Source organism: Cynara cardunculus (assembly GCF_001531365.2).
Source record: "Cynara cardunculus var. scolymus isolate 2C chromosome LG 10, CcrdV1, whole genome shotgun sequence".
Taxonomy (NCBI): domain Eukaryota; kingdom Viridiplantae; phylum Streptophyta; class Magnoliopsida; order Asterales; family Asteraceae; genus Cynara; species Cynara cardunculus.
The window spans coordinates 24,910,001-24,923,310 of NC_037537.1; the positions used below are offsets into that span (position 1 = coordinate 24,910,001).

Here is a 13,310-nt window from a genome sequence, read left to right on the forward strand (position 1 = left end):
TATATAATATAAGGAATTATATATATATATATATATATATATAATTATATTAATATATAAAATAATAATAATAAAATATATTATATTTTGATTGATTTTAACATTTTATTTTTTTTAATCATGGTTTAAAATCAAGGCATATTACATCCCTCCCTATCAAGGGATGCCATTAACACCCCCTTTCGATCAATGCAAAAGTACAAAAGTGTCGTTTCCTTTATTGCAAAGCTGACTTGGAAAAGGAAATAGAAAATGAGAAAACAATTATTTATTATTTTATTTTTATTTATTTTAAAATAAAAACATCTCTACTAGCTATATTATTTTAAAAAATTTAAATATTTAAAAAAATTATTCCAACAGTTATATTAAACTTTCTTCTAAAATGAAAAAAAATAAGTGAAAGAATTGAGAAATATCCAAATTCAAGAGAAGAGAAGATTATATAAAACACGTGTTAAATGTGTTGTAAATGTCCATTTTCATAGATTGATAGCCAAATTTCTAGATATACCATTAATTGATGTCGAAAATATTTAATATCTCACGAGCTTCTCGAGTCGAGTATTGGATAGCTTGACTCAACTTATTAGTACGTGAGTCGAGCTTTGACCGAGTTAATCTCGAGTAGTTCGCGAGTTGTCTCGTATCATTTACATCCCGTACCCAACGTACTGCAAGAACACCATTTTGCTGGTTTGGAAACTCCAACCGCATGACAAAAAGAACGCCAAAATGGCATATATACCGTACGGTTGGAGTTCAACTTTATTTCGGTGCTATATGGGCTTGTTAATTTATAACGTGTTTCGAGCCCAGTCCTTTGTAACCGGTTAACGACGCCCATCTCTAACACAAGACTCGATATGAAGACGGGTAAAAGCAGAACATACGATTCGATGGATGGTTCATAAATATCTTTTATACAAGCAATTTGAAAAGTCAATCAATCACACTTTGATTTTCTCATTAGTTTCAGAATATAAAAACAGTTACCTGCAGGAGAGGAAGCTTGGAATTATGATCCAAAGTAGTAGGTACCAGACATACACATATATTTTCTTTTAACCTTCCTCCCCAAACTCCTTTGTGAATCTCTCGTGGACCTCAAGATCGCTTTTGCTCACGGTTGGCCTCTGCCTCGCCAGAACCTTGTCAAAGTCTGCTCGTACGATGGGCGGGGGACTAATCTGTAATATGTTTCAAAAAATATCGTTACAACAATTTGTAAATTGCAATATCCTCCAAAGATCTTCACAAACTTTGGATACAAAATCTCGCACTTCCTACTTATGGAATTGTAATTGTGAGATATGTGTAACCCCATCAGGTTACTCCGTAAAAGAGCCTTTGAGGAGAGAAGTGAAGTTTCCAACATATATGAAGGAGAAATGGTCCGAGTCTAGCCGACATGGGATTTCAACACACCCCCTACAACGAAGGCTAGACGAAGACAAATTATCCTCTAAAGTGTAGAGGCCCTTGGCTCTGACACCATGTGAGACTGTGAAACCCATCAAGTTACTCTCCAAAAGAGCCCTTGAGTAGGGGTGTGCAAAACCCAACTAGTCCAAAAACCCGAAACAAATATGAGGTGTTTGTGCAAAACGTGAAAATCTGAAACCTGACTTTTGGGGGGATACTTGAGTTCAGGTTGGGTTTTGATTTTTGGCCAACCGACCTGTCCGAAAACCCGGCATATCTATCTATCTATATATATAGATATTATTTTTAAATATTATATAGATATATTTATTTATCTAATCTTTTGAAAATCCTAAATCCTAGTTGGTGTTACTCTTTTCTAATTTCTACACCTAATATCGTATTCATCAATCCTCTCAATTGATTGAAAATACACACACACACATATATATATTGCATATAACGAAACTTGAACCTAGACCGATCCCAACCAGAAACCCAACCAACCCAAACCCAGAGCAATCCAAAATCTGGGACTTGGCTTCCATATCCAAAATCTGACCGGATTCTGGTCTGCCCGGCCAACTCGCCCGACCCGTCTGATGCATACCCTAGGCCTTAAGGAGAGATGGGAAATTTCAACATATATGGAGCATAAATGGTTCATCAAGTATAGCTGATGTGGGACTCCAACAGTAATTAAATTACTATCCAAAAGAACCCTTGAAAGAGAAAATAAAGTTTTTCAACATATATCGAGGGGAAAGAGTCCAAGTCTAACTGATGTAGGACTCCAACACTAATCTTGAGAAGTTTCTTGAACGGCATAACAACTTTTCTTGAAGAAATTCCTTACCTTTGCTGCAAGCCCGTGTGTGGCAAGCTCCTGCATAGTTATCTGCTTAGCGCCTGGTTGTTTTGGCCCACACGGTACCCATAAGCCATCATTCGTCTCAACAAAGAACATGGCATCCTGAGTTTTACGTACAGGTTCAAATAGAACGTCCTTAACCTACAACATCCACCAATAGTAGATTTAGCGGAAATAAAATGTATACCGAAATTCTATCCGGATCTTTACAGTACTCGTAAAGATTGCACTTACACAAACAGCAATATCGGAACCAGAAAATCCTTCAGTCTTACGAGCCAAGGTTTCAAAGTCGCTTTCAGTCAAATTATTAGGAGTATCTCCCAAATGCACCTGAACATCAAGCCACAGCAAACCACATGTTATACAAACTTCATAAGGTTGCAAACTATTTGAGACGTTAGAATCAGAACTCAATAAATATATATAATATTCATATCAAACAAATACTTATAGAAAGAGCTGTGAAATTTGTGGAGGGCCCTCATTACTTTAAACATGTGTTGTCGTGCCTTCATATCTGGGAGTGGAATGTATATACGCTTGTCAAATCGCCGCCGGATAGCCTGCAAAACGATTTGATGGTAATTTTCTTTGCCAACTGGAATCTCAGTATTGAACGAGAGATTTTAATTTTCTCAAATACCTGATCCAGCGAGTAGGGTGTATTTGTTGCAGCAAGTACTAAAACTTTGTCATCATTGTGTCCTACGCCCTGAAAGAAAAAGAAGTTGGCATGCTTAAAACGGTTTATAGCAAAACTAAAATACCATCCAACTTTTCTTTCTTTCTCCAACCGATTCTTCAAATTTTCTCCAAAATGGAGAATCAAAATTCAAAATCTCCAAAAAACAATTACGTTCAACTTCAACAGATTCTCTATTTTGGAGATTACAAAATTAATTAGATTATTATAATATTTTATACATCTAACAAAAACATTTTTTCTGTCCTAAACATTTAACATCAAGATTTCTGATTGGTGGGGATATAATAGAAAACTATTTCTCTCGTTCTCCAAATTTGGAGAATTTCACACTCTCCTAGATTCTTTGTTTTGGAGAATCTATTGGAGCAAAAAAAAATTGTCCAAAATCCCTTTTCTCTATTTTGGAGAATTTGTTGGAGAAGCTCTTAATACACCTTTTCAAAATAACACACAGTGGGTTTTGCATAAAAGTTAGATGAGTTTTCCCTCCATCCCAAAATAAATGTTCCAGAAGTAATGGATTTCTCCATCTCATAATTAAGGGTAGAAATGGAAAGTAGGCACTTACTTTTGAAAGTGGACAATTATTTTGGGACAAACTTAAATTAAAATGTGGACACTTATTTCAGGACAGAGGGGGTATAATAGAACAGAAATACTTCCGATGTTTAGACATGTCCAGATGGCATGTAGCATGGGGAGTATGACAAGTCTACATCTATTCTGTCCAACGACTGAAATCAAACTTCTCCTTTGAACAAACTCTCATTTCCTAGAAAACTAATAGGCAGAAGCAATAGTCTGAACAGCTAAAGGACCTAAAACACTTTCCATAACTGGCAAGTATTGGCATCTGTGCTGATTAATAGCAATTTATAGTTCTTTTTTGAGGACTCCAACAATCACCTGCATCTGAACAAGAATTTCAGTTTTGATTCGTCTTGAAGCTTCACTCTCATTGCCTTCTCCACGCTGGCCACTCAGAGAATCAATCTCATCAATAAAAATGATGGATGGTGCACTTTCACGAGCCATTTGGAAAAGATTTGACACCAGCTTTTCACTTTCCCCCATCCACTTTGAAACAAGATCTGAAGAAGAAACACTGCAGGAAAGCAGCAGTTGGCACTTGCCAACTTATTGGCCTAAGTTCATGAAATTACAAAAGAAGCCAAAGAGAAGCAGCATAAACAAGTCAAGGAAATAAAAAAACATGGAAAATGTAATCAAATATTATTTTTGAGCTGGAAGCCAAGATATGAATATTATTATTAGCCAAGATTTGGATCTTGAAAACAAAAGGTAACATCCTGATAAGTCATTTGCCGGCGCTGTTGTGTATACATGCCACTAAAATCTCATGTTCATCATGAGTAAAGCTGGAGATTCAGCAAGTGTTGATTAATGTAATTCAGCAGAAGCATTAAACCCATGATCGCAAAAAGAGAACTGAAAAAAAACTAATTAAAGCTGAGAGTATTTCATTCAAACCCATTTTGTATGTACAATCACACCTAATGATGAGGATTTCATTCTATGTAGAACTGAATACAAAGCAATGTTGATTAATTATATTAAGTAACCTACAACAGATAATGTAAGAACCATGGCATAAAGGCAGCTATAATTTATTTACTCTTATCCAAATTTAACACCTGAAAAATGTAGAGTCTGCTTCAGTTGCAACAGCCTTTGCTAAGTATGATTTTCCTGTCCCAGGTGGACCATATAAAAGAAAAGCTCTCCAAGGCCGCCTCTTACCTACCACAAAACAAAGTATCAAGTTGTCAATGAAGAAAAAAGGGATATACATATATATACACACACACACTAGAAGGGTACTCGCAAAATGCAGCAATACATCTTGATTTGAATGTTTGGTTTTATTTTGTCTTTGTTGATATTATAACACGGTTTTATATGATTTTGATAAACCGATGTTTTTATGTTTGAATAAAATATAAATTTGAATATTTCATAGAAATTTGAAAAAATATATCGATATTAATATCAAATGAACTATTTAAAAGTCCACGTTTTTTGTATAATTTCTTTAATTCAATTTCTTATTATAATTTAATTTAGATTTAATCACAAAGTAATTTATTTTCGGTTTAATAATGTAATTTTTTTATTAAGACAATAATTAAGTGTTCTGTTAAAACTCAATGATTATCATAATTATATTTTAGATTTTTTATATATAACATGAGATGTTCATCCTGTATTTGATTATATTTATCTACATTTAGTTACACGAACATAAAATGGAGCTTTAGTAAGTTGTACTTTCGCATAATTACTTTTCATCTTGAATTTTAAGTAATATGCTTCAATAAACAATACTTGATGCATAAAAAATGGTTTTTAAGAGTTTTTGTCAAATGCTTTATAATATAGTGTGTGTGTGTGTGTATATATATATAAAATGTAGGAGTACATAAACCATCTACAACCAACAGGTAGGGAATCAGGTGGGTGGGTGAAAACCCGCCCATCTAACTGTGTGATAACTTCAGTTTGCTAAGCAATTCTACTTTGGCAAACATAACTAAGGGCATGTTTGTTAGCAGCTTAATGACCTTAATGGGACTCACAGCTTATTCGTTCAGCTACACATAACTGTTTGGTAGTGGATTAATGATATAGAAAGTAACTTATTCAGTAAGCTTTTAGGGGGGAGTTTTATGCAGAAAGCCGAGTTTTTTCCAAACCTTCCCCTCCCAATTAAAAACAGGCTCCTTCCATCTATGGAAAAATCCTCTTAAACAAAAACCATCCCAATCTATACAGACAGATTAATCCACACCATACAGGACTTGATGGAAAACCAACCAAACAGCTCCTATTTCGTAATAAAGCTTTAATATTAAGAGGGAAGTAGTTATTCAGGAATAATGAGCTTTGGAGATGCTGGTAAAAATATGATGCAAGGATGCTCCATAACACAAAGCTATACTGCAACAAGGTGTTTGGATAGTAATAATCCTTCTATTCTACAATGTAAAGGAAAAGTCAAAGAAAATATGTGCATATCAAATCCTGTTAGTCTCACAATAAAAGATAATTTGGTAACCCATCATAAGGCCTACCCCACTGCACAGGTGATTTTTCATGATCCAGTTTCAGAAGACAGAGGGAGAGTTATAGGAGCACCTGGTGATTTCAGCTAGGCTTATTGACAACTTCAGCCAAGTAGACTTAAATAATATATGAGAACGAAATCGGGGACCCTAAAATAGGTGGATGTGATTGGAACAATTTCCAGGCATATAAAAAACACCTTTACAAAAAGAATACCTCTTCTTCTACGTATACACTTGAACCAGTCATGTGGAAGCCCCCGCTGGATGGAGAAACAAAATTAATTTATGAAGAAGCATGTAAAATGGCCAAGTGATTCAAAATATGAGTTTAATGGAGGGATGTTAATTTCATATGTTGATCATGTTAACAGCAATCTGTTATGATTTATGAACATGCAGAATTGTACGTTTTAACAGACATGATGTCCGGATTCTGTGGGCTTTAATCTTGAACTTTTTGAAGTGGACCATCAAGGATATTTCACAATCACATGGGTTAATGGATTCAGCCTTCAGTGCAACACACTGCCACTAGCTATCTGGTTTGTTGTCATCAAGACAACTTTATAGATGGTATTCATGCCTGTTATAGTAAATTAGGCTTCTAGTTTGTAACAGTATGATTTTCTTAGAGAGGTTCCTAAGTTGTGTGTGTGTGCGTCTGTATAATCTTCTCTTGACAAAATACATTGAACTTACCTGATTTCTAGAATATTATTACGTGCCACCAGAGACAAAACCCTAACAATGCTGTTCGAAACCTTTCTGAACTATCGGTGTCGCTAGGCTCCGCCGGTCAAAACCCTGCTGCCACTGCCACTGTCCCTAGGAGCTATCAGTCAAAACCCCAACAGCCACCGTGAAAAAGAACAGTGTGTGTCAAACTTTTCACGAGTTTTTCTCTCATTCTCTTATTTTCGAGAAGCCTGACTGAGATCTATCCCAGGCTACTGTCCTGCTGCCGCTCGCCACCGTCCCCATCCGTCCCGGTTTCCTGCAAAGTCTGTCTTTCCTATTTTATTGAAGTTGAAAAGAGCTCTTGAAGCAGTCTTTCAAAGCAAAGTTCAGTCGGTTGGGAAGCACATGATTTATCTCTTTCCAGGGTCTTGGATTCATTCATCATCAGGCATCTTTTCGAATAGTGGGAGCAAGACTAAATCTTTGCAATAGTCTCAACTACCACAAATGAGAAAAGAAGCCCAATCAAGCTTGACACTTTACGAGAAAACCCTAAACTGCTATCACCTCTAATTTCAATATAAATTCATTATGGGAGACGAAGTTACAATTCAACAATCGACATCTGGTGAATTTACAAAAGGTATAATTAAGTTTTCTGCTATTTTAAATATTCCAGTTAAAATAAACTTTGCACAAAATGGGCTCAATGAAGTATTTTTGTCCAAACCAGCCTTGGAAGTTTGGACGAGGATGATTATTTGACTCCAGACCCTCCAAACACTGAAACCCAAAAATGAAAGCTCGAAAAAAGTAGTATATGAATGGCCTTATAGAATACAATGAAATCACAAGTCCTAAGCATCACCCTGGACTACCCTACCACAAAGAAGATATAGGAGCACTTATAGCCTTCCTTCTCGGCCAAGCAATCATTGTCTCGTATTATCTGTTCAGATCTTACTTCATATGCAAGCAAGAAGACTCATATCTCACCTTAGAGCCTTCCTTCTCACCAAAAGAATCATTGTCTCGAATTATGTGTTAGGATCTTACTTCATATGCAAGTAGGAAGACTCATATCTCACCAGATATTGCACTATACTATAAAAACTATCAAAGAAGCCTCAACCTTTTGTAACTCCTGATGGGAATTCTTCTATATCAACAGAACTATGTTCTTGATATGCTTACAGAGTGTTGTCTATTGGGGTGCAAACCAGTGGAATTGACAGCTTGTTACTCATGACAATAAATCTTTGTCTAGAGAATGGAAATCCCAGGGAAGATCTACAAGCATTTCAGGATACCAGTCGGAAAATTAAACTATTTGACAATTACTAGACTTTTCTGGATGGTGTGCAGAGCTAGTTTATGTTTGGTCCTTCCATAGGTAACTCACTTTGTCTTTTGAGGTAACTCAAGGTTACACCAAGCTTACAGATACCCTATTCAGATTTGGGTAAGGGTCACTATCCAATACACGCATTCACTTAAGGAAACGGCATGATACTTGGTTTCTCTTATGTAGATTGGGTTGGCTCTCCTATCCCAAAAACATCAACTTTTGGGTACTGCGCATTCATCAAAGGTAGTCTAATTTCTTAAAGTAAGAGACTGGTAAATAGAAATGAAGTAGAAGAACTCAGATTCCAAACGAACGGGCTAGGTCGTCTTCAACTATTCAAATAGCCAATAATTGAATATTCCATGAAAGGACCAAGCACATTGAGATTGATTGTCATCTGATTAGAGACCATGGTGTACAGGAGCAAATAGACCATCCACCAATCCAAGCAATATAGATCAAGACTAAGCACCAACCTGCAGACGTTCTCCTACAGGCTACAGCCGTTATGAAAAGCAGAAATGGATTTTATTTTTAACAAGTTGGGCATGATTAACATTTTTGCTTTTAAACTTGAGGAGTGTTGGATATACCAAATTAGGATTTTGCTTTTTTGTTTGTAATAGTATGATTTCCTTTGATAGGTTACTAAATGAGGTCAGAGTCTACTTTATCCAAGTCCATGTCACTCTGTTACAACCATTATATAAATCGACTACACACCTTCCTATCAAAGTGGAAAGTATATAGATCTTTCCTTTGTCAAGGATGATGGAATTTTGTTGTGGCCACTAAAAATCTAAACATTCATGATGAACGTCAAAACAAAAAAGTGATGCTAGGTGAGAACTTTTCTTCGCTTGGTTAAGTTGATAATTGCTAGTTACTTAGAGATGCCCATATTCATTTTGGTTATGGATGCAATGCGGCTTACTGTAGCCTCTGTTAAAAGGCTATACTTTATCCGATGACGAAATTCACTGGAAAATTTGCATCAAAAGAAAAAAACCTGCAATTGTGAGAATACTTTGTATAGCTAGTGCTAGTGTGGTGCACCTTCCGATGTTTCAAGAAAGCAGAGAAATAACCCTTCAAATAACCAATCTAATGAATAGCTTAATTTATCTACTCAAGATCACTATGGGAACAATAAGCACCCATAAAACCGGGATATAGAAAAGTTGGAATGCTAATTTTAGCCTCTTATTCTCCATCTACATCTAGTAGTCATGATAGTGGCTTTTTCACAGGGTGAATGGCATCTAAATTATGTCCATAGTTATCACCGTTATATTACAAGCTCAAAGCTTCAAATTTATATAAACCAAATTTCACGAAACCAATTTTATATACCTTTCAACTGAATAGACAAAAGAAAAAAGATTAGCACCAAGCCCAACAATACACACCACTTTCACCTCTCAATTGAAACTAGTTATTACTCCTACAGATAACCCCCAACATCCCATATAAAATTGCTTCATTCAACAAAGGAGTCCACATCTAAACTCATAAGTTCCATTATGAAGATTGTATTAGTTGAGTAGGTTCTAGTTCTATATAAATTGGTACATCTGACATGAATTTTAATAATAGTAAAACCATTTTGAACAACCCCCCGTTAGGCTTTGGCAAGAATTGATGATTATGGTAATAAGAATTTCAGCAGAAAAATAAATATCGAATCGTTGCATGATCGCATCGCTTCTACTAAAAGTCACGTTGATTCTGTTATTTGGGATAAAACTAAAAGTCATTTAGCTCATTAATTTGGGATTAAGGGAGTAAGTGAAATGTTAAAGCCCAAAAGATAAGCAACTCTCAGCCAGTTAAGATCATAATAGATTAGCTGAGATATATCATAAATTAATCACTTGTGTTCAGAATCTATAAGAACCCTAATGAGTTGCTAATGTCTAACAAATCAGATGACTAAATTTTTCAAAAATATAAACCCAAATGCACAACAGTAATTGCATCAAACAAATACTAACCAGTAAAGAACTGCGGAAACTTAACCGGTAGAATAACCGCTTCCTGTAGAGCCTGCTTAGCACTCTCGAGTCCAGCAACGTCGTTCCACTTCACATTAGGTTTCTCCCGAACAATCGCAGAGTTCAATCCAGCCCTAAGCTTAGACTGCTCAGGATCCTCCCCATCTCCTCCTCCCCCTTCCCCATCTTTAGGTTTCGTCTTTGGCCTGGCCGCCACCGCCGCATCACCTCCGTTCGCCGCCGGCCCCGTACCTCCTTCATCGAGAACAGCCCTAATCTCCTCCGCGCGATGCAAATACTCGGTGAATTTCTGCGTAATCGCTTCACGAATCTTAGGGTTTTTTTCGTACTTTAAGTGAGTCTTGAAGTACTCCAAAGCGTTCATATACAACGGAAACGCTTTTGCGTAATTTCCGGCATTATCTTCTTGTACAGCTTGCTTCACGTACTCTATTGCTTGCTCCTTGAAATTGCTATACATGGCATATATATAATTAAGGGTTTTGAAGATCGAAAGATCGCGTATTTTAAATGGGGAAAAAGAAACCAAACCCTAGAAGAAAGAGAGGTGGATCGGGAACTGAAATTGATTGGTTTGGGGATTTGATTAGAGGAAAAGGGGAGAAGACGACGATGATCAGGTGACGCAGAAATTAAGTAAAATGACACGCGAGCGATTGAGGGGGGTTTACTGCATATTTTGTAAACTCCGGGGTTCGTTTTGTAAAGTTAGAACCGCTGAAAAATATCAATGGTGTTTTCCACGAGACCGCTCATGTCCAGTTCAAAGAATGGATATACGTATTACATATTAATATTTTTATAATTAATTAACTTTTTAATTGGACAAAAAGTTGATTACTGACAACTCCAACTGATTTCATACGAAACTCGTCTTCAATAACATCAATTAGGGGTGTTCATGGGATGGGCTGATCGAGTTTATAACATTTGAACAACTCAACCTAATACTTGCGTTTTGAAAAAATCTTAACCAAACCAAAATGCAACCCAACCCGTACGGGTTAGTCGGGCTGGTCAGGTTTATACTTTGGTATGTTAAAATATTATTTTAACCTTGAATATGTTATTTCTTTACTCATAATTTTTTTTTTCATCATCAACCATTTGATACAACTTATCCATATTTCTTACGTATATCACGTTCAGTTAATTTTCTCAATTTACATATATATTATTCATATATACGAATGAGTTATTTATAGATGTGAATAAATTGAAAAAATGTGTATATGAAAAGCATACATGATAGTGTAATTGTGTAATGTATATATTAATAGAAATTCAACAATCATATTAAATTCAAGAAATAAAAGGATATCGGGTCCATCAGATTGGGTTGGGTTCAAATAATAGTAACCCAATACTTACGGTTTGACAATTTTACAACTCGACTAGACATCGGTTTGCTTCAGATTGGATTATTTCGTGTTGGATTGATCGGGTTGGTCGGGTTTTTGATCACCCTTAACATCAATGACGGATAGAGATTTTTCTGGCTCACTCAGCGGCTAAGTCTAGCAGGGATCTGAGATCGTACCCGAGACATGTTTTGTATTTGAGCATAATCATCTCACCTCTTTGCCAACTCAGTTGCACGCTAAAAGGTCAATTATTTTTTTTAATAAAAATGTATAAATAAAATCAAAATTATTGTGTATTTTAATTCTCACTTAATTGTGACTTATGATATATGGGTTTTTTGAAAACTAATATGCATGGGAATGGAAAGGGGACGGTCTGGGATCCCAATCTTTATCCCTGTCTCCGTTGGGGAATATGATCATATCCAAATCCCTGTCTCCAACAGAGAACAGGGATCTCCCATCGAAAATTGAGGACTTTTTTTTTACTGTTTATGAGATATATTTAACTCAAATGTGTTAAATACTATACCCGATCGATAATGGTTCATGTTTAAATCTCACATATAATCACAGCATCATACATACTTGTTTGATCAAACGCTTTCGTATCTCCCTGTTTTTTATCTGAAAAAATATATCCAAAAATAAATTTTAAAATTATTTCAAATCTAATAGATATTAATCTAATTCTTCGTAAATAATATATATACACACACAATATATTTAGTAATAAATAAACATTATATTTTTGTAATACATATATAATATATTTAATAGTAAATATACAATATATTTAATATATATGGACCGGGAGGGATCACATTACTTGGTCCCGGCCTCATCTAGAGTTTTTAACTTTTTGGGATCCCCGTCTCGGGACACTTGGTTTTTAACTTTTAACCGGTTACTCGTGTACTTAAAGTTGATAACCGGCAAACCCACCTGATCCGACACAGAACTCGGTTTCAAATGACACCAATGTGAAGGGATATTTTTTAGCTTACTTAACGGATGAGGTTAGCGGAGGCCTCGGGATCGAACCCGAAACCCATACATATTATTAGCGTAAACTAAAATCACATAACTCTCATTTGTTTTGTAGAAACTCGTATTAGTTAAAATTGTAAATTAAAAAAAACTAATATATCTCACTTGAATGTAGAGTGTAAATACGTTAAATATACAACCACTTAACCACAAGAGTGGTGTCTCGTTGGTTTGAGCATGGCTTCAAAAGTTAAAAATGTCTGAAAGTCACATATTCAAATCCAATGAAGAATAAAAAATCTTCTTGTAGCCACAGAAGTTTAAATGAGTGATTTTGGACTACTCACAAAATAAGTGGTTGTCATGCGATTAATCGATTTCCATAGCAAAGAAAAAACCTCAGTTATTGGAAAATATTTAGGAAGTGTGGCAAAAGTCATAATTTTGAAAAGGAAAATAAAGAACCAATAGAAAAAATTGTTGACTAAAAACCATAAAAGTTTAATTCTCAACCACTATTTTATTTCCAATATATATTTATATACTTTTGTCATTTTATCCATTTTTTTTTTGTCTTTTATTCAATAAAAAACCAGAAGGACCAAAATTATAAAACCGATGTGATTAAAAAAAATAAAAAATTTGTTAAAAAACAAAAAACGTCTCTTATTTAACGAGATTCTTAAACGACCGAAAAAAAGAGAGAGACCAGATAGTAACGTTTTTGCAAACCATGATAACCATTGTATAATTTTAAAATTGCATATTACTTGTTATGAACTAAATATGTAGTTTACTCTATTATTTACCAGACAAATTAATAT

The 13,310-nt window shown here is 35.2% G+C and overlaps 1 protein-coding gene across 3 annotated transcripts; it reads right to left on the minus strand.

Annotated features, from left to right (window-relative positions):
• Positions 1-868: 868 nt before the first annotated feature.
• Positions 869-10,725, minus strand: LOC112519457 (protein SUPPRESSOR OF K(+) TRANSPORT GROWTH DEFECT 1). Of its 3 annotated transcripts, XM_025127583.1 has the most exons (8): positions 10,112-10,725; positions 4,661-4,766; positions 3,912-4,110; positions 2,943-3,011; positions 2,788-2,862; positions 2,531-2,629; positions 2,282-2,437; positions 869-1,190 (listed from the first exon to the last, which is right to left on the minus strand). In XM_025127583.1, the coding sequence occupies exons 1-8, from the start codon at positions 10,590-10,592 to the stop codon at positions 1,065-1,067; spliced, it is 1,311 nt and encodes a 436-aa protein (XP_024983351.1). In that variant the 5' UTR covers positions 10,593-10,725; the 3' UTR covers positions 869-1,064. The 3 variants fall into 3 exon arrangements, 1 of the variants encoding a protein (XP_024983351.1); XR_003069918.1 differs by lacking the exons at positions 869-1,190; positions 2,282-2,437 and having other exon boundaries at positions 2,529-2,629; positions 3,912-4,141; XR_003069919.1 differs by lacking the exons at positions 869-1,190; positions 2,282-2,437; positions 2,531-2,629; ... (1 more) ...; positions 2,943-3,011; positions 3,912-4,110 and adding exons at positions 6,306-6,351; positions 6,791-7,094 and having other exon boundaries at positions 4,696-4,766.
• Between the last annotated feature and the right edge of the window lie 2,585 nt (positions 10,726-13,310).

Excerpts from the sequence above, each read along its gene's own strand:
- LOC112519457 (XM_025127583.1), bottom strand. The coding sequence starts at position 10,592 with ATGTATAGCAATTTCAAGGAGCAAGCAATAGAGTACGTGAAGCAAGCT. Across the intron at positions 3,012-3,911 it reads AAATTCTTGTTCAGATGCAG|GGCGTAGGACACAATGATGA; the intron begins GTGATTGTTGGA and ends TTTTTCTTTCAG. Across the intron at positions 2,630-2,787 it reads CACGACAACACATGTTTAAA|GTGCATTTGGGAGATACTCC; the intron begins GTAATGAGGGCC and ends CTTGATGTTCAG.